Source organism: Delphinus delphis, chromosome 19 (assembly GCF_949987515.2).
Source record: "Delphinus delphis chromosome 19, mDelDel1.2, whole genome shotgun sequence".
Classification (NCBI taxonomy): domain Eukaryota; kingdom Metazoa; phylum Chordata; class Mammalia; order Artiodactyla; family Delphinidae; genus Delphinus; species Delphinus delphis.
The window spans coordinates 12,906,188-12,926,785 of NC_082701.1; the positions used below are offsets into that span (position 1 = coordinate 12,906,188).

A 20,598-nucleotide genomic window follows, 5' to 3' on the forward strand; every position below is an offset into this window, starting at 1 on the left:
AGTTTGGGTCAGAATAGCTGGTACTATTCTCACAAGAAGTAAACTGTTACTTGACATAACAGCATCGTTTTCCTAAACTCTAGCGTGGGAGTCTTCTCTGAAAACTTAAGCATATCCGTTGGGCTTTTCAGAGTTAGCAACCCTGCTAGTTTCCGTGGTAGACTCCCCCAGGAACCTGACGAGGGGGGTTGGGGGGAGCCTGAATGGAAGGCTGTGTGAACCTCTCTGGGTGGTCTTGGTCTCTCTAGCCCCTCCGAAATCAAAGAGATCCTGCATCTGGCCACACTGAATGAGCTGGAGGTCATTCCCTTGGTGCAGACATTTGGGCACATGGAGGTAAGTGGGAGGAAGGAAAGTTACCTGGTACCCAGGTGTGGGGTTCAGGGGTGCGCGGATGGGGCCAGACACAGGCAGGGAGCAGCTCAGCACTGTACAGAGAAGCTCTGTGAACGGCTGAGGAGCTCGGAGCTCTAGGTGGGAGCACCCTCTGTCCAAGGAGGGGAGGGGAAGAGCTGGATGGGGGGCCTGATTCCCACAGAGCCCTGCAGACTGGGTTGTTTTCCTCTTTAACGTATATTCATCAAAGTATTATTGTGCAAGGTGAAATACAACATTAAGAAAATGTGCTTTCTAGAACTTCCCTCGTGGTCCAGTGGGTAGGACTCCGCACTCCCGATGCAGGGAGGCCTGGTTCGATTGTGCTGCCAATGCGGGGGGCCCGGGGTTTGATCCCTGGTCGGGGAACTAGATCCCACATGCATGCTGCGCCTAAGAAGTCCGCATGCCACAACTAAAAACAGATCCTGCATGCCATAACTAAAGATCCTGCATGCCGCAGCTAAGGATCCCACGTGCCGCCACTAAGAGCTGGTACAGCCAAAATAATAAATAAATATTTTTAAAAAAATACTTTATTAAAAAAAAAGAAAACGTGCTTTCTGTGTTTTCCTTTTTCACTTAATGTTGAAAGTATTCTCCCAAGCTCCTATGTGATCTTCAAAAATACTTTTCACGTCTGCCTCAGATAAGGGGAAGCAAATTAAACATAATACTGATTTAATGGCCCTCAGGCTCCGTTTAGATCTATCAGCAGTCCTTCCTCCACATCTTCACTTTCACTTCCAGTGATTGCCCTTTTCTTCCTGTTCAGGGATTCTCTCCCACCATCTGCCCTCCAGCTCTCCTGGTGGACTCTCCCTGCTGTGCTTTCTGGGCTCTGGTCCTGACACACTCGTTACCCACAACCCCCTCCTCCTAAACCCTATGGCCTCCTGGTCCCCGGCTCTGGCTGTGCCCGACATCTTCTCCGTGTGCTGTCCTGTAGCTGCACTGGACTTGACTGTCCCCATGGCACCTCTCGAGGGCCCTCTACTCACTTCACACTCCTTCTCTGGATAAAGCCATTTCCCCTCCTGCTTCCCTTTCCTGTCCTCAGTGACTCCCAGGACCCCCGTCTCTCGTGCAGACCCTGGGTTCTAGTCTACAGTTGTCTGCTTGGCGTCTCTGTTGTGAGGCCTCTTCCAGCCTCAGGGAGGGGCTGTACCATCCCCAACCCCCCACTCCAGCTGCATTTCCCGTCTACTGTCAGGTCCTACCCTTTGCTCCTCTGCCTCCTGAGTTAGCATTCCCTCCGTCCCACTGTCACCATCCTCGTCTAAGCTACTGCTGGACCGGCTGTAAAGTCCTCCAGTGGGTCTCCCAGCATCACTCCGCCCATCCCCACCCTGCGCCCTGCTCCCCACCACAGCTGGTCTGAGCGCCTCAAGTACAGCTCCATCGTACCACGCCCTCCTTCTCCTTAAGTGGCCTTGCTCTGCTCTTACGGTGGATTCGTCTCCTGGGGCTACCATAGCAAAGGACCACAAACCAGGCCGCTTAAACTACAGACATTTGTTCTCACTGTCTGGAGGACAGCGGTCCGAAGTCAAGTGTCAGCAGGGTTGGCGAAGACTCTACGTCTGGTCACTTGCATCAGAATACCCTCTTCAGCAGTGAAGCACAGTTCAAGGATTTTGCTCATTTCCCTTTCTGAACTGTTGAGTTTTTAAAATTCTTTGTGTATTCTGGACAAAGTCTTTTGCTAGATACGTGATTTACAAACATTTTCTCCCAATCTGCAGTTTGTCCTTTCATTCTCTTAACAATGTATTTCAAAGAGCAAAAGTCTTTAACTTTGGTGAAGTCCAGTTTATCAGTTTTTCTCTTTGATGCATCATGCTTTTGATGTCATTTCTAAGAACTCTGCCAGTCACCAGGTGATGAAGATTTTTCCTGTTTTCCTCTGAAGTCTTACACTTGAACATTTTCCGTTTAGACTTATGATCGATTTGGGGTTTGTTTTTGTGTGAGGTGTGAGGTGGAGGTTCATTTTTCTTGCATGTAGTATGGCACTCCTTGACCAATGGTGCCAACACCATTTGTCAAAAAGACTGCTTTCTTTGAAATTTGGTATTGCCTTTGCACCTTTGTCAAAAATCAATTGACCACATTTATGAGAATCTATTTCTAGACCCTATTCGGTTCCAGTGATCCATGTGTTATCCCTTTGTCTATACCACATTATCTTGATTGTTATAGCTTTATTGTAAGTCTTAAAATCAGGTAGTGAGATTCCTCCAACTTTATTCTTTTTCAGAATTATTCTAGCTATTCTAGTTCCTCTGCCTCTTCATATGTATTTTAGATTCAGTTTCTCTATGTATCTACTGGAAACCTTGCTGGGATTTTGACTGGGATTGTGTTAAATCTGTAAATCAGTTTTGGCAGAAAATTACCTCTTTACTGTGTTGAGTTTTCCAAACCAGAACGTGGTATGTCAGCCATTAATTGTGTTATTCCCCTAAATGTGCCTTTTAGGTTATGATGTGTCCAGGTTTGGGTTTCTTTGCCTTTATCTTCCTTGGAGTTTGATGAGCTTCTTCACTTTTGTGAAGTTTGGGGCCATTTCTTCATGTTTTTTTCTGTCCCCTTCTCTTCTTTTGGGACTCCTTTGCTCATGCGTTGGTAGCTCGATGTTGCCCTATGGTCTCTGAGGCTCTGTTCATTTTCTTGCACCTTTCCTCAGTTACTCAGCTTGAATTTCTGTTGATCTTTTGTTCCAATCACTGACTCTCTCTTCTGACATTTCAGACCTGCTGCTGGGCCCATTGAATGTTTTTTTTTTTTTTCCCACACTGCGTGGCTTGCAAGATCTTAGTTCCTTGACCGTATATTCATCAAAGTATTATTGTGCAAGGTGAAGTACAACATTAAGAAAATGTGCTTTCTAGCACATGGAACCTGGGCCCTCAGCAGTGAAAGCGCAGAGTCCTAACCCTGAACAACCAGGGAATTCCCCCGAATGGATTTTTAATTTCCCTTATTGTAAATAGTTTCCTTTAATTCTTTTTTTTTTAAATTTTTAAAAAATTAATTCATTTATTTTGGCGTGTTGGGTCTTTGTTGCTGCACGCAGGCTTTCTCTAGTTGTGGTGAGCGGGGGCTGCTCTTCATTGCGGTGTGGGGGCTTCTCATTGCAGTGCCTTCTCGTTGCAGAGCATGGGCTCTAGAGCACAGGCTCGGTAGTTGTGGTGCATGGGCTTAGTTGCTCTGTGGCATGTGGGATCTTCCCGGACCAGGGATCGAACCCGTGTCCCCTGCATTGGCAGGCGGATTCTTAACCACAGCACTACCAGGGAAGCCCCTCCTTTAATTCTTGGAACATATTCATAATAGTTTCTTTGAAATAATTGTCTGATAAATCCAACATCTAGGCCCACTCAGCATCAGTTTCCATAGAATTGTTTTTTCTTTGAGTCTGGGTCCCACTTTCCAGTTATTTGCATGTCTCAATTTTTGGTTGAAAACTGGACATTTCAGATCATATGTTATAGCAAGTCTGACTTTTCCCCCCATGGGTAGTTGTAAGTTGCCTGGATTTAATGTCTCCCCGGCTGTGTGTGGCCACGGATGCCTCTGTTTTTGTATTCTTGTTTTCGGTTTTTGCCCTAGGGGTCACTCTTCGGTCTTCACAGCTGATGATTCCGCAGGGCTTGGGTGGTGGTTGTGCCCGAGCCCATAGGCCCCACCTTGTGGCACAGGGGTTGGGAGGCCACACTCAGGGTTCAGGCAGTTCTCAGTCTGCCGCGGCTTCTGCTTTCCACCCAGCCTGCTCGGGCCCGCAGGTGGGTGTGGCCCCAGCCAGCCTGTGCGTACGGAGAACATGTGTCACCTCTGTAGCCCTGTGGGGACCGCAGAATTCAGAACAGTTTGCCACTTTTACTGACAGGTCCCCAAAGGCCAGGTTTACCCACAGCCAGCCATTGTGGGGGGTGGGAGCACCTAGGCAGAAGCTGCAGAATCTGTTTTTACCCAGTTATGGCAACCTTTCATGAACACGCATTTCCCAATTTGTTGTTCACCTTTGGTTGGTTTCTGGAGCCCCAAAAGGTCGTTTTGGACAAATCATTCCTCTTTGTACTTGTTTTGGGGAGAGGATTTGCCAGCCTCTTCACTTGAGCAAGAAGTCCACCCGTGTGTAATTCTGTTGTGAAGGGAAGCTACCTTTTCCATTTTCTCATTCAGCCCAGTTAGAGTTGGAAGGGAGAAGGACTGTTGACCAAGCAGCCAGGTTACTCAGAGACCCGCCCACTTGGCACCCTGGCTCTGGTCCGCAGTGCAGCCCCGCCAGCCCCTCCAGGGACTCTAATAGACATGAGGCCATCAGGACGCAGAGGCAGGAGCCGGACTTCGGGGAGCTCGGGGACAAGCTCCTCCCCAGGGTCACCAGCTTTCCTGTTGTCTCCCCACAGTTTGTGCTGAAGCACGAGGCTCTCGCTCACCTCCGGGAAGTGGCACTTTTCCCCAACACCCTGAATCCCCACAAGGCGGAGTCCCTGGCACTGGTTGGAGCCATGATTGACCAGGTGATGGCGCTGCACCCGGGCGCCCGGTGGCTCCACATCGGCTGTGACGAGGTGGGTGCCTTGCCTTGCCAGCAGGCGGCTCCCCCAGCTCTGCAGCAGCCCCTTTTCTTCACCTCACGGTCACCTTCTCCCACCTCGTGGGTTCTTCTCTTAAATAGAAAAGTAGTTCCGAGGATAAAGAAGTGCTGGCCGAGGAGATGTCCCCAGTGAGGGCCTTGGTCCCAGCTGATGGGTGATCTCGTGCCGGCAAACCTGCCAAGCCAAGCAGGGTGCCATGGGGTGCAGGCACCCACGGGACAGCAGCAGAGCAGCCCCTGGTTACGGCACATTCATGTCCTCGGGGTCAGTGTGGCCATGAGTTTGAGCCGGTTACTTTCCTCCAATTGAAGAAGTACAGTTTTGGACTGTGGGAGAAAGGAAATTACCACTTTAGGGCCGTGGAGCACTGGCTGGAAAGGTGGTTCCCGGGGGTGCCCTCCTTGTCCTTGAGAAACACAGTGGCCAGGAAGATACCAAGCCACCGAGCACAGTGACCCAAAGGCCTCTGCTCGTCTGAGCTTAGGCATCTGAGCTGGGACGGTGGTTTGTAGACATTTTACCCCAGAGCTTGATCCTTTTATTCAAAAAAAAATCTTTTTTGTAGTAAAATACACATAACATAAAATTTACCACTGTAACCACTTTAAAGTGAATGATCCAGTAGCTTTTAAGCCATTCTCAGTGTTGTGCAGCCCTCCCCCCGGCTACTGCAGGACCTTTCATCTCCCTGCCCCCCGTCCTCCACCCCTGCATCCATCAGTCTCCTTTCCATTTCTGCGTTGCCCCCCCAGCACCCCATAAATGGAGTCCTGCCCCGTGCGTGGGCTTTTCTCACTGGGCACCTTCTCCAGCGTGGCTGAGTGATGTTCCAGCATGTGGACGGGCCATGCTCTGTTTATCCATCTTGTGTTATTGGACATCTGGTTATTTCCACCTTCTGGCTGCTGTGGGGCTCCAGACTCAAGACTCCCTTGCCCAGCCTCAAGGGAGTCTTGAGTCGAGGTTCGGGTCTCGGTGCAGAAGGAAAGGGCACCCTTCACTGTCTCCTCCCCGTGGGCAGCTGCCCCAGGAGTCGCCCAGCGTGAACCCGCGGGTGAGGATGGGTGGTCCTGGGGCAAACCCACCTGTGTCTCATCCCAGGTCTACTACCTCGGAGAGGGTGAGGACTCAAGACAGTGGCTGCAGCAGGAGCCCAACACCAGAGCAGAGCTGTGTCTGTCCTACATGGAGGCGGTGGCCAGCCATGTGCAGGCTCGGCACCCGACCACGACGCCCCTGGTGTGGGACGACATGCTGCGGGACATCCCCGAGGACCAGCTCTCAGGTCGGCCAGGCATGGCCCTGGGGGGCCGGCCACGCTCCGCAGGGGGCTTCCTGGTGCCATGAGGGGAGGAAGCCGAGCTACTCTGAGCCCCCGACTGTCAAGGAGAGACCGTGTAGTAGATCCGTACCAAAGCTAACTCTAGACCGTCCTGTTAGGACCGTTTCTCACATGAAAATGCCATTCCCCTGAAAGGCCTCCTGGAGTCTTTCCAGGAGTACTGTTGTGAGAGATCTGACCCAGAGAGCAGCACGAGGCCCCGAGGGGCGCTGGCCATAAAAAGCTGGGGGTGCAGGGGGGCAAGGGCCCCTGGTGGCACTTGAGAGCTTCCAGTGCTTCTAGGGGCCTCAGCCCCACACACCTGCACAGCCAGCCCTGCAGGGGCCTCTACTGAGGTTCACACTGGCTGGTGGAGGGAAGCAGTGGCCCCCCAGCCCTCCGGGGCCCAGCCTGCCTGAGGCTCTGGGGTGAGACAGGGAGGTCGTGGCCCATGCTTCCGCAAGGCCCACCCAGGTGTCCTTGCTGCAGCCTCTACCACATGTGGCCACTTGGGTTTTAATTAATTATAATTAAGTCCACTTAGCGGTATGTCCCTGTTGCACCTGGGCCGGCCCCGCGTGCAGACAGTGTGTCCCCCTTGAGGGAGCTCTGGGACCGCTGGCCTGGGACTCACCCCTGGCAGCTCCAGCAGTGTCCAGTCACTTCCAAAGCCAGCTGGCCTTGTGGCTGCGGCATTTACAGCCCAAATCATAGCATAGTATTGAGTCTGTACTTAAATCCATTTTAACGCAATAAGGGAGAGTTAGAAGGACGCACCCTCACAGCCTCTCTCCACCCCCAGCATCGAGGGTGCCGCAGCTGGTGGAGCCTGTGCTCTGGGACTACGGGGCCGACCTGGACGTCCACAGCAAGGGTCAGTACCAGAGCAGAGCCCGGTGGTCCTGGGCTCCTCCCAGTTTTCCACCTGGACAAGTGTGTGTTTCGGGCTTCCCGGCTGCACCTCCTCAGGATCTGCCACTCACACCTCTCACTTGCTCACCCAGCGCTCCTCATGGAGAAGTACCGGAAGAGCGGCTTCTCCTGGCTCTGGGCCGCCAGTGCCTTCAAGGGAGCCACGGGGGCAAGCCAGGCCCTGACCCCCATCGAGCACCACCTCAGAAACCACATGCAGTGGCTGCAGGTAGCGGGCAGTGTGCCAGCAGACACGCTGCAGGGCATCGTCCTGACTGGCTGGCAGAGGTGAGGCCATGCAGGCCCCAGGGACGTTCTCGGGGCCGGCCTTTCCCGGGAGGGTCCAAGCGGCTCCCGTCACCTAGGACACACTGCCCTCCTTGGCCCATCCAGTCTGGGCCTCAGTCCTTCCCGCCATTTGGTCAAGGGGAAGCAGCCGGCCCTCTGAGGAGGGTGTGGAAGGACCAGCTGCACAAAACAAGCCACTTGGGGTCAAGCCCCTCGCACCACACTCTGCAGAGGGGACGCTGCTTGGGGTGTTCAGGGCCCTAGGGCACTGGCCCTCCTGGCCCATGCCCTGTCCGAACCACCCGTCTCTGCCTGTTCACCCCATCCTGCGCCCCACCCGAGGTCATGTTGGGAGAAGCATGAGGTCAGACTTTGGCTTGTTTAGGATTTCATACCATTTGAAAAGTAGAGCTACAGTTAAACCCCTGGTCCCAGGCAAGTCCTGCCCTCAGGTCCCATCCTGAGGGGGAGGCCAGGTGGCCCTGACACCAAGAGCAGGAGGCCCTGAACCCACAGGAGGGATCAGGAGGCAGGGCTGACCCACTGGACCTCAGCCCTCACTCATAAAGCTGAGTCAAAGGTTAACTTAGGGATTTCAGGGTGGCAACCACAGAGAACTAAGCCCAGGCAGGTCACTCTGGGTGGGGTTCCTGCAAAGCCATGGAACCTTCTGGAAGCAGCAACCGCTCTGCAGAAGCTTCTAGATCCCTGTCCTGTCTCGTGGTGACTCGTGTTTGAGCATCTGCTGTGCTGAGCACCCCTCTCCCGCGGACTTAGGTATGACCACTTCTCTGTGCTGTGCGAGCTGCTGCCCGTGGGAATCCCGTCCCTGGCTGTCTGTCTGCAGGTGCTTCTACATGGTATGGTCCCCTGCTTCTCCCAGGAAGCCTAGTGCCCGGGGCCCCCAACTGCCACCTCCTTGGGGCTGGACTGTGGTCTTCCAACCAGTGTGGGGGAGGGGAACGCACCCATGGCCCCGGCTCAGCCACCCACCCACCCCACTGCAGCCCGGGTCTTCGAGCCTAAACCCAAGACACAGACCAGGAAGTTAGGGGGACATGCCCTGCAGGCACAGTGAACCCACAAGGAAATTCATCATGGATAGGGTGCAGGAGAGAGCCCGCCTTTGCTGCATAAATATCCTGAATGCCCAGTGCTGGTGGGTGTGGCCCCAGAGAGGCAGCTCCCTCACCTCTGGTTCCCGAGGGAGCAGCCAGGTGTGGGCATAGATGCTTAGAGACAGAGGAGACCAGCAGGCAAGGTTGGTGACGAGGCCCTGGTTACATAAACCGCATGTTATACGGGACCAGGTGGGAATTTAAGTAGCAACGTATGTGGTGTTGGCACAGAAAAACATCGAGGTGGTTGAGGAAAGTGAGGACTGAAAAATAAACACACTTGGTATTGTGCTGAGCTACAGGGAGGTTTCCAGAAGGACAGACACTGGGACTCTGGCTTATCCTTTTTTGAAGTGTCAGTTCTGAACTCTTTGGGGAAAGGTACAGACAACAGAGCAGATGCCTGTGCTAATAGGAGCACATTGGCCTTGGCACCCCTTCCCCAGGAGGCAGGCAGCACAGAGCCTCCAGTGTGTTCTCACCTCCCCACCAGGCTGCAGTAGCCTTGGGCTAACCCATCCCTGAGGTCAGTATGTGCCCAGCTGGGCCTGGCCGGCGGTCCTTCTCAGTTGCTTTGCCCACCACCCATGCCCGAGGGCCAGGAGGTCCAGCCAGCACGGAGTCCAGGCCACCTCCTCCTCCAGAGGCCCCTCCAACCTCCGTCTGTGGTTGGTTTTAGGAGGCTTTGCCGAAAACGTTAAAGCAAGAGTGGAGAACTTTCTTGGGACTTCGAGCTTGGAAGCAACGGATTTTAGGAGGTAACACCCTCACCCCCAGCCCTGCCCGTCCCCTCATATTTGGATGCATCCTCAGCACAGTGGCTCCCTGTGCAGTGAGAGGGCCGGCTCCTTCCCTGGCAGCGACATCTTGAACCTCATCACACAAGTCAGCCTCCATCTGTGCAGCTCCGTGGATGCGCTGCTGGAGAGGGACAGGTGAGTGGGCGGGGGAGTGACCCCCCACCCGGCAGGGTGAGGGCCAGCCAATCCTGCAAGAAGACTTTCTGGGCAGAAAACACCTTTTTAAAATTTCCACCAGATTTTCAAAGGTCTTATTTTACAACCACTGAGCCTTACGAGCCACAGTGTACCTACCTGTGTGTGTGGACTTGCCCCCAGGTATGTGACCGGCTGGTTCAGCCCCTACCATCGCAGGCGGAAGTTCATCCACCCCGTCATGATCCAGCACATCCAGCCCCAGGCGCACAGGTAGCCCATGCCCCTCCCAGCTGTGCCCATCCCCGAGGCTGCCCACCCTCTGCTGCATGCTGGCAGCTTTCTGGACAAGCTTTCTAGGTATTGCAGCCGTGGATTCCTAGGTGACGCAACTGCATCAGCTGTGCCTTTAGGCTTTAGAGAAGCTGGGGCGTTCCTGCCTGAGAGGGTGAGGGTCACCAGATGCCCTGAGCAGGGTCCAGGGCTCACCATAGAACCAGACTGCCTAGGGCTGATCCTGGCCCTGCGGCTGCATGTGTCACCATGGGGACAGGGTCCCAGCCAGCCTTCCCCAGTGCTCTCCTGGCTCTGAGAGAGGCCAACACAGACTGTCCCCGCTGAGTATAAGATGCAGTCAACTGTCAACAGGTTCATGCACCAAGAAAAACCCTGCCAGCCAGTTGTGAAGTGCCTTCTAGTTTCAGAGGCCAAACTGTGACAGTCATTCACTTATTCCCAACAACCCTATGAGGCTGGTGCTAACGGCCCTGTTCTATGGATGAGTAAACTGAGGTACGGGATGTACTGACCCGTGGGGTTCTGGAGGCCATGAGGTATGCCCCAGGGCCCTCGCCAGGCAGGCTCACTGCCTCCTGGTCCTCAGTCTCCTGGCCAGGTGGAGCGTTCTCGTGGGGGAGCTGGAGGCTGCCCTGCAGCGTGTCTTCTACCCAGACGCAGTGGAGGAGTGGCTGGAGGAAAACGTGCGCCCCAGCCTGCGGCGGCTGCAGGCTCTGCTGCAGGATCTGGGTGAGGCAGCCGGCCCCAGGCCCGACTCGGGTCAGGACCCCTGAGGGGAGGGGGCCAAGCTCAGGCTGTCGGCCTCCCTGCACCCTCATCCAGCTGCACCCGGCCCCACGTGCGCCTCCTGAGCCCTGGGCAGCCGTGCCAGCAGACAGCGCCCACAGAAACAAGAGTAAACATGGAAGGAAGAGACACTCTGGGCCTATACAATGATCAGCATTAGAACTTTAATTCTTTCAAAATAAAAAGGAGAGTGGAAGCCAGAAATCTCAAAGGCTTAGTTACTGGCCCTCACGATGGTCTGGACACCCTCCTCGCCCCACCCAGCCCTGGGAGAGGGGAGCTGGCCAAACACCCTCCCTCCTCCAGCCCAGCGGTAAACACACAAGAAACCAACCATAGCTGTTTCACACCTTTTAAGAAAAGAGTATTTCAGGTTTAACCATTTAGAAACCTAACTTTGGCATGTTTAAATGACTGTGTGCCCAAATTAAGGGCTGGCTGGCGGCCACCACTGGTAAGGGAGAGGATCTCATTTCTCTGGAGTTTCCTGGAAGTTGCTGTCTCTCACCCAGGCAGCCTCAGAACCCCTGGTCCATGCAGCTGTTCCCAGGTGCACAGCCTCCTGGGTCCCTCACTCAGAGGTGCTCTGGGCACATGCTGTACCTCGGAGGAGCCTAGGTTCAGAGAAAGCAGGAGAAAACTAATAGTGCAGTTGAGGGTCAGTGTGGCTGGCACCCAGACTCCACGAGGGTGGCTGCAGCTAGCTGCTCAGGCGCTGCTGAGGGGCAGCCATGAGCCCAGCGATTCTGGCCCCAAACACACAGGCCCAGCACCAGAGTTCAAGAGAAGCTGGGAATCTGGGTTCTGAGGGATGGGTCCAGGTTTTTAAGTGCTGCACAATGCTAGAAGAGGGAACTTCTGCCTATACTGGGGGCAGGGGCGGGAGGTTATCCTCTCTGTGAGAGCCCGGCTGCAATCCTGGTTGGACTCGAGATGAGCCACCTGAGTGGACAGCGGTCTGGGGGCTGTGGAAGCCTCAAGAGTGGCTGCAGCACACCAACCAGGCGTGCCCCTTAGCGTCCACCCTGAGCCCCGGCAGCTCCGCAGGCAAGCACCTCGCTTCTGACCACTGAGGACATCCGGCTGCGGGGAGGGATGGGCATGGGGAGCAGGGCAGGAGATGGGATTCCTGGGGATGACGTGTGGCGGCAGCATCCTCAGAGCCTCGCCCAGCCGCTGGCCCTGCTGGAGTCTCACCGCAGCCCTCAGGACCTGGTCCTGGAGAACCTCTCGACCCAAAGAACTCAGCCCTGGCCCTGATACCCTGAGACCCTGGGTGTTCTTCCTTCCCATTTCACAGGCCTTGAGCCTCACACAGCTAGCATGTCTGACCTGTCCACACCAGGCCGCTGTCCCAGTGGGCTGTCTGATTCCAGGAAGAGACAGATCTGAGGCCTGTGCCCTCTCTGGACCGCTCGGAGCCTGCAGAGAAGGTCCCACTGTGGTTTTGCTCAGAGGACAGAAGCAAGCAGCAGGAACGGCTGAGGGTCCTGCCCCGGGGCTTCCAGGGACACAGCAGGGAGCTGAGGAGGAGGACTTGTAGGCGGCCCATCAGTCCTGCTGGGGCCCCACCAGAACCAAGGCAGGGGTTCCGTGGAGGTCAGCTCTGGTCCCCAGGGCCATCGACCTCACTGTCACTGCTCTGAGACAGCTCCATGGGACTTTCAAGGCAGTGCAGCTCCAGGAAAGTAGTGATGAGCTTGGCGATGGCTTCCACGTCACTGGTCCAGATGGGCACAGGGAGGAAGGGTGTGTTATTGTGACAGGTACTGGCCACCCCGCAGCAGCCACAAGACCATACCTGTCTCACCCCAGGTATCTGCCTCCAGTAACCCACTAGGACCCAGCACCTTCAGTCCTGATCCCCACCCCCACCGGACCCTAGCCCAGTCCTCTGTGCCCACTGGGGACCCCTGACGTCCCCATCCCCTCTCTGTCCCTGTGGGGACCCCTGACCTCCCCCTAGTGGGTGGTGCCAGGCCTGCTCCCCTGGCCTCACCTCCTCCCCCACGTTCCTGAGGCCTCTCTCTATGCCCTGCCGTGCTGGGCAGTTCCTGGGGAGGACCACCTGACTGGGGGCAAGGGGCAGCCCTGGCCAATCAAGTCACCCATCCTCAGCTTACCTGCGGTGGCCCATGACAGCACTCTGCGTGAGGGGGTGGGAGAAGCCCGTGGCAAACCGAAGCACCACCACATAGCCCTTCCCGAAGTACCGGACCTTCTCCTCCTCCACGTTCACGTCCCGGATGTCACTGAGCAGGACCACCACTGTGGGCAGGGCCCTGTCAGTGGCCATGTCCCCCACTCACCCTGCCCCTCCCACCTGGGTGCTGGCACAGTTGCTTCGGGGCCACAATGCAGAGGATCACATCACGCTTGTCATGAAGCAGAGAGCACGTGTCACTCCATGTCTGAGGCTGGGCTCATGCCGAGACCCTGACCCTAGATGTCACAGGTCAGTGACCACAGTGCAGGGTTGTGTGGCTGCTGGTTAACGTCCAGTCTGGGTGAGAAGGAATGTCCAGCAGGCCCACTGTTGTCTTGAAAAGCCCACCCCTTCTCTCAGTCTAACACGTCAGGGGGCGGCTAAGCACAGTGCTGCCCAGCTTTCTGCTTCATTTTCCCCAACCGCGGGAAAATGCCGTCCTGGTTTCTAGTGGCCAGTCACTGAGCTGGGGGCTGCCCAGCAATTTCCTTTGGGCCAGGGCACGTCCGGGGTACACAGTGTCCACGAGGCAGAACACAACCCTGGTCACTGAGCGGCCAGCTTGGACCCAGCCCGTTTCCAGGCCTCAAGCCTGCTCCCTGCCATCACACACAGACGCTCGCCGCCCTCTGTCCATCCCAGAGTAACCCGTGTCCTGTTCACTCCCCACACCTCACCTTGATCATGGCCTGCTCTGCAGAGAGTCAGCAGCTTCCTATACAAGCTGAACGTCTTCAGCACGACCTTCCCGGTGCTCTTATTGAAGGTTGCTTCCTAGAACGCCAGCCACAAGGCAGTCACCTGGCTGCTAGCCTGTGAGCCAGCCCAACACACACAGACTTGCCGACTGCGTCCCCACCCTCACCAGAGCAGACACTCAAGGAGGCGGCCCCTCTTCCTTCCCATCCCAGTCAGAACCCCAAACCCCTGCAGCCTGATCTCTCCAGGGGCTGGGGTGTGAAAAGGAGGAGCCTCTCCGCACTCAAGAGAAGCGAGCACAGCGGACGAGGTCATCAAACAAGGGAATGGAGATCGGCAGTCAGCAATACTGGGGCCAGGCGACCCAAAGGACACGTGAAGAGGGACAAAAGGGAGGTGAGGGAAGTGGCCTTGCCCTTCTGTTCTAGGAGAACTTCTGGGAGAACAACAGCTTTAGAGGATTCCTTCACCTAGGGATGGTCACAGACAGGCAATGTCCAGAGGCCAAGTCCAGCTATCCGGAAACCACTAAGCTCAAGTTTCAGGATGGGGGGGCATTAGGCCCCTGGAGCCTTTCTTCCTGCTTTGATTCGCACTGCAGGGAAGCCCAGGAGCCCAAAAGCCTGGGCACCCTTCCTGTGCTGGCCTCACCTCCCAGTCCTCCAGGTTCTGCACGGCCACGAATAGACAGCCCGTGACATAGAAGAGCTTCCAGCCCAGACTATCTGGGGAGCAAACACAGGAGACAATCAGGCGAGGGAAGGCAGCAGAGGGGTGAAGGCCAACGTGCCCAGAGACGGTGCCCCCTCCCCAGCACAGCTGCTTCCCAGACCGAGGGCAGGAGTGGCACCTGGGGGCCTGGCTTGCTGCCCATGCCTGCAAGGACACCCAACCCTCACCATGGCCACCTAGCACTGCAGGCCCTGTCACTTGGGATAGGACGTGCTCCCCCAGTTCTGCCCTCACTCTCCCCTGCATGTCTACTCGTGATGGCAATCGCGGCACGGTGAGTAAGAGCAGAAAGGTGGGAACGCTTACAGGGAGCTGCTGAAAGCACGGATCATCCCTACAGAACATGAGGCAGACACAGGAGTGCCTTTCTGAAAAATATTTTATGATATATGAAAATGCTGAAGATGTAAATGAAAAACATAAGCTGCGGGGGACACACCAGCACGTGGAAGTGGGCCGCATCCGCAAACAATTTAGAGGCAGAGGCAGTCCCCAAAGCCATGCCCTGGCAGATTACAAGTGATGGGCTTTCCTTTTTTCCCTCTTCCAATCAGCTGAGGAAGTTCCTGGGGGGCAGGTGATGCATCTCACCTCCACTGTAGTAGGCAGCAGCCAGGCCAATCGACAAGATTCCTGCGAGGAGAAAGCAGGTACCTTCCCATTGGGCCACCACCAGCCCAGAGCCCAACTCCTCCCAGGACCCACAGACCCAGGTAAGCAGCCCCTTCCCATTGCCTGGGATGGCTGAGGGCAGGGAGCAGGGGGCAAGAAGACCACCAGGCTCAGAAGTGGGGGAAACAACTGGGAAGTCTGTTGAGAAGAATGTTCTACACCAGTCACAGTATTCACTGGACACATGTCTATGTGAGGTTGCAGAGCTGACGGGGGAACCAGAAAGAGGAACCTGATGTGGGTTTTACCCACTGACAGCACATTGTGTGGAATGAAGACAAGACTGAAGGTAAAGAATCACAACTCGGCACATGAGACAAATCAGGCAGAGTCCTGGGAAAGAAGGCCCAGAGCCAGGCCGCTGAAGGCACAGCAGCTTCTCCCCACACACCTAGGTTCCAATCAGCATGGTGCAGTTGCCCAGGGAGCGCAGGGCCCTCCAATGGGTACTGACAGGGAGGGAGGCCAGGGCCCCCGCCGCCTTACTCCTCACTGTCTCCATCACGTGGGCCCTGACATAAATCAGATACCTGGGGCTGGGTGTATGACAACAAGCAAAAGGGGAAGTACGGGGACCTCAGAAGAGCATGCAGAGTATTAACGAAAGGATGTTAAATGGTGAAAAAAGACAAGACAGACACACATCATCTGTAAAAGCACACGTAGAGGATAAAAGATGGAAAGGCACAATAGTTGCCATATCTTGGGGTAGCAGAACCACGGAAAAAGTTAGTGTAATTTGCATCCTTTTTTAAAGTTAGATTTTTAACTTGAGGACAAATATGAACATCCTTACCAACCAGCAGGGACCAGGACCTGATGCCTGGAGCCCTCTTCAGATGGAGGCAGGAACTGGTGCGTGTCTCCACCTGCATATACATCCCTGGAACGTGCTGCCACAGCTTTCAACAGGAGACTGGGGGGCTGGGGAAGGGCAGACAGACAGCTGGAGGCCTCGAGCCACTGCCAACAGACAAGAACCCAGCTCCTCTCCAGAACAGGAAGCCAGGCTGCCCACTAGCAAGGCCCACACAGGCTCAGGAACCAGTCAGCCCGTGCTGACTGCAGTCTCTGTGGTCAGGCAAATCACTTAATCCCCCAGAGACCTGTAAGGAAGTTTCTTCTCTGCTCTGTTGTAATGGTTGCACTGGGGCTTTGTCCCCTGCTCCGACTCACAAAGCATCAACAAGCACTTGATCATCACCTGCTCCCTTCCTACCTGGAAACCTGTCTCTTGGAAACCGTTAGCCCCCAGCAGGCTTCAAACTTCCGGCACCCTACCGGAACCTACCAGAACACCCTCATTTCCCTGTGCTGGCCTCTGAAAAAGGGAACTGAAAGTCTCATCATGGTTTGAGTCTGTACTGGCACTGACCGAAAAAGCCAGCTCTGCGGTCTCCTACAGCTGCCGAGAAGGACAGTCTGCACCCAGTGGAGGGAGCGGAGGGTCCGGAGGGTCCAGAGCACTGGTTTAATGAACGAGTCAGCAAAGGGGATTGCTCTTCCACACGTGGAGAATTCTGCCCTGCACGCTGCAATACGCTCGAAATGCTGGCTCCGGGGACCCCGTTCTGGGTAGCTTTTCAGATATTCCCTGTGAAGTCAAGTCAAATTTCTGACAACAAATAGTGAATTCAGTTCACACAAACGAAGCCAGGATCCTGGGACATCACCGGCTCCTTCCCCTGACATGCCTCATCTGTCTCCACGCGCGACTCAGCCGCCCGCGGGGCGAGATCACGCCTGTCACCGGCACAAGCCACCCTGGACACGCCCCGCTGATCCCTGCGGCCACACCGGGCGCCCCGCCCGGCTCGCGCGCCGCCAGGCCTCCGGGGCATTGAGCCGGGCCGGGTCCCGAGACCGCGCTCCCAGCAGGACCCCGGCTGCGAGAGCCTCCCCCCAGCCCACCCCGCACCTCCCACCCGCGAGGGCGGCATGGCCTGTCCACCGCGGACACTAACCTGCAGGCGCGGACGCGGGGAAAGACCGGACCGCTAGGCTTCAGGACCCGCCGGCCTCCGACTTCCGGAGCTGGGGGCTAAGCCGGCTGACTTCCGGACCCGCAGGGGCTGATGGGACAGCTGACTTCCGGACTGGCGGTGGAGCGGGCGAGCGTTGACTTCTGAGGCCCCCATTCAGCCCTCGAGGTGGGAGAACGGGCGGGGCTACAACGGGAGGTCGCCTACGTAGCCCCAGAGGCGGCCGCGTGGTGTGGTGTGCGCGCCCGGGCGCTGAGCACAAAGCGTTTGGGGTCACAACCCTTAGAAAGTCCGCAGAGGAAGGTGAGGTGGGTTGTACTACGAAACATCCACTTAGGATGGTGAGAAAACGTGAAGTACGTAGTCAACCTCACAACAGATACGTACGAACATTATGGTAGATTCTGTAAAAACTTTAATAAGAAATATTAAAGTAGAACTAAGATATTTGTTCATGGACTGGAAAATTATTGTAAAAATGTAAATTCTTCCAATGTGATCTGCAGATTCAATTGCGAACCCAGTAAGAATATCAGCAAGTTAAAAAACTAAATCTGAACAATGCTGCAAGGCACAGTGGAGGAGGGTAGGGGAAAACCAGAGATCCTTGACCCCCAAAAAACTCAGTGTAGCTGGGGAAACTGAACGTTCACATGTTCGTGATGGCAGTTTTGCTGTTGCTCAGAAACTTGCCCCAGTGTCTGGGAAGGAGGATTGTAGTAGGAGAGACAGTTTTCTCCAGGAAAACCTTGAATGGCCGCTTCGGTGGCCTCCCTGCTCCACTCTCCACCAAAACACTCAGCACCTGTCCCCACAGCCCCCAGATGAGGCCCCAAGCAGGACCCTGACTTGCCTATTTTCCACCAGATGGAGAAGGACCCTACCTGGAACAGGAGAGCCTCCACAACACGGCCACTGCCTGCTTCAGTGACCTCCAAACTGGGATGGTCAAGACGATCTGTGGAGTGCTAGAAAAACATACTAGAGCTTGTATTCCTACTTATTTTATGTTTTTATATCTATTGTCATGTGTCTTATAATTTACATAAGATTAATACACAGTGCATATTACCTTATAAAGAAATATACATACATGGATATGTATAACCCTAGATGTTTTATCAATATAGGCACAATGTCAAATATTTGGAGATGACTTTTCTATTTTACCAGTCTCCATATACTCTCCGCCTGTGGTTCAGAATCACCTGGCGGGTTTGTTGAAACACAGACTGTTGGACCTGTTCCCAGAAGGATGGGGCCTGAAATGTACACGTGCTGCTGCTCTGGGAACCACACTCAGAGAACTTATGCGCTAAGCTGGAACAGAAGAAGGTTCTGCCTGAATGCGGCAGGTTTCCTCACCTGATGCCTCAGCTCACATTCCATCTTCTTGAAATGCCTTCTCTGGTAAGATCCCACACCATCTTGAAGGTCCATTTGAATTGGTTGGCACCTCCTTTAAGTCCCTCTTGCTTGGTGCAGCTGAAAGTGATCTTAATTGCTTAGGACTTAGGGAGCACTGAGTTGATACCCAGAAAATTCTACTTTGCATTACAGTGATTTGCATAATTTCACCTTTTTTACTAGAGTACAAGCCATTTAAAAATGAAGCCTAGACTAGCTTTCTACTAATGTTAAATGAGTGAACAAATGATGTCTGATTTGGTTAAAATCTTGCTGAATATCGATAAGAGCAAAAGTCTGGAAATAAATACAAAATCCATAAATAGGGGACTGAGTAAAATCTGCATATTTTGCCAGTTATCAATGCGTTATATCTCTTCCAAATTCAGACTTCATTGCCTGTTCTATGAAAATGCATCTGAGCCCTTATTTTGTTCTGTGCTCTCTGGCATGATATTAAGCTTTGTCAATAGAGGGTGCTGGAGACACTTGGAGGAAGAGTTTCCTTTCCTGGTTCTGGTTCTGTTGTGCTGGATCCACAGGCTTCTGCAGTACACAGGGCTTCTCCAGTGCCCAGCTTTTACAATACACACTGGCCAACTGCACACAGCATCCACCACCTTCCCCAGCAAGCCCTAAGTGGTTTTGTAGCAGAGTGCCTCCAGTGAGACTGATGTCAGGTCTGAAGTAAGAAATGTACAAGGAAATGTATTAAAAAGCAAAGAGACTGGGCTTCCCTGGTGGCACAGTGCTTAGGAATCTGCCTGCCAATGCAGGGGACACGGGTTCAATCCCTGGTCCTGGAGGATCCCACATGCTGCAGAGCAGCTAAGCCCGTGCGCCTCAACTGCAGAGCCGGCGCTCTACAGCCTGTGCTGTGCAGCAAGAGTAGCCACCGCAAGGAGAAGCCCACGCACCACAATGAAGAGTAGCCCCCGCTTGCCGCAACTAGAGAAAGCCCACGCACAGCAACGAAGACCCAACGCAGCCAAAAATAAATAAGTAAAATAAATAAATTTATCTTTTTAAAATGCAAAGAGACTATTAATGTCTTGTCAGAAGAATTCAACAGAATAATAAAATAGTGGATAAGAGGAATTTCTCATTATGGAAGTCCTGCTAATAAGTGAAGAAGAAATGATAGGAGTAAAACGTCACCCTGATGAGGCTTCCCTGATGGTGCAGTGGTTAAGAATACGCCTGCCAATGCAGGGGACACGGGTTCGAGCCCTGGTCCAGGAAGATCCCATATGCCGCGGAGTTAAGCCCATGCGCCACAACTGCTGAGCCTGTGCTCTAGAGCTCGTGTGAAACTACTGAAGCCCGCGCACCCTACAGCCCGTGCTCCACAACGAGAGAAGCCCGCGCAACGCAACAAAGAGTAGACCCCTGCTCACAGCAAGTAGAGGAAGCCCGCACGCAGCAATGAAGACCCAACACAGCCAATAAATAATTTTTAAAACATCACCCTAATGAATCTAGGCAATCTCATCAATGGCTGCTAATTAACATCACAAGAAGGACAGACAATAGAACCCCCTGAAGAGATTTTACAACACTATGTAGTCTTGACAAAAAATTTTTACCTGTGATCAAGCCACTAGAATGTTTTAACTACCCTTTGCTGAAAATTCAGAATAAGGGTATGCTAAAGAACTCCACATGGATGCAGTCAGCGATTGCTGAAAACCCTGCAGTCAACCTGATTTCTTTATGATACGCAAGGAGAGAGGGGGGTATGTGGATGGAACCTACAGATTTAAAAAACAAACCAAAAAAACCTCCCAAAACCTTAAGACTGGGAACTCCCTGTACTATATTTGTTAACTTCTAAGTGAGCCTTATTTTTTTTTTCTAGAAACAAAGATTCCTAAGAGAGACAAACACACAAACCAATTGAAATATAGACTAATAAAACATTGAACCTTATTTAGATCCTGATTGAAACTAGAAAAATGTGAGACCATTGGGGAAACCTGGACAGAAACCTGAACACTAACTACACATTTGATGAAACTAATTGTAACTTGCTTTTTTCACACATGATGATACTGTTTATGTTTTTAAAACATTAACGAAATATATACAAATAACAACCTAAAATTATTATTTTCTTCGAGCTGATAATTGAAGATGTTTTCTGAGAGGTGCTGACATAGATTTGAGTAATACAATGGGTTAATCTGGCAGCCAGTTAGGACCTCCTGAATTTAACTGATGGCATTTGTAAAAAAAAAAAAAAAAAAAAAAGTGGTACGAGC

General features: G+C 53.7%; 2 protein-coding genes across 7 annotated transcripts in view; one reads left to right on the forward strand and one right to left on the reverse strand.

Moving 5' to 3' along the window:
• HEXD (hexosaminidase D) overlaps window positions 1–10,944 on the forward strand; it is an 18,264-nt gene extending 7,320 nt beyond the window's left edge. The window contains exons 6-16 of one of the 3 annotated variants that reach the window (XR_009516991.1): window positions 249–336; window positions 4,791–4,955; window positions 6,084–6,267; window positions 7,106–7,177; window positions 7,308–7,503; window positions 8,281–8,363; window positions 9,301–9,379; window positions 9,455–9,556; window positions 9,740–9,829; window positions 10,205–10,348; window positions 10,440–10,571. Coding sequence is in view for 2 of the 3 variants with exons in the window: in XM_059997339.1 (XP_059853322.1) it covers window positions 249–336; window positions 4,791–4,955; window positions 6,084–6,267; window positions 7,106–7,177; window positions 7,308–7,503; window positions 8,281–8,363; window positions 9,301–9,379; window positions 9,455–9,556; window positions 9,740–9,829; window positions 10,440–10,626 (1,246 nt within the window). In the remaining variant the exon portion in view is untranslated. Of the gene's footprint in view, window positions 1–248; window positions 337–4,790; window positions 4,956–6,083; window positions 6,268–7,105; window positions 7,178–7,307; window positions 7,504–8,280; window positions 8,364–9,300; window positions 9,380–9,454; window positions 9,557–9,739; window positions 9,830–10,204; window positions 10,349–10,439 lie in introns of all 3 variants that reach the window. The other 2 variants (XM_059997339.1, XM_059997340.1) reach the window with 2 other exon arrangements.
• Window positions 10,945–10,999: 55 nt separating this feature from the next.
• Window positions 11,000–16,980, reverse strand: CYBC1 (cytochrome b-245 chaperone 1). Of its 4 annotated transcripts, none has more exons than XM_059997344.1 (8): window positions 16,913–16,974; window positions 16,324–16,542; window positions 15,745–15,872; window positions 14,868–14,909; window positions 14,196–14,269; window positions 13,523–13,619; window positions 12,763–12,907; window positions 11,000–12,360 (listed from the first exon to the last, which is right to left on the reverse strand). In XM_059997344.1, exons 3-8 carry the CDS (start codon window positions 15,827–15,829, stop codon window positions 12,240–12,242), a joined length of 564 nt encoding a protein of 187 aa, XP_059853327.1. In that variant the 5' UTR covers window positions 15,830–15,872; window positions 16,324–16,542; window positions 16,913–16,974; the 3' UTR covers window positions 11,000–12,239. The 4 variants fall into 4 exon arrangements, with proteins under 4 accessions (XP_059853327.1, XP_059853329.1, XP_059853328.1 ...); XM_059997346.1 differs by having other exon boundaries at window positions 16,324–16,563; window positions 16,913–16,939; XM_059997345.1 differs by lacking the exon at window positions 16,324–16,542 and having other exon boundaries at window positions 16,913–16,980.
• Window positions 16,981–20,598: the final 3,618 nt, after the last annotated feature.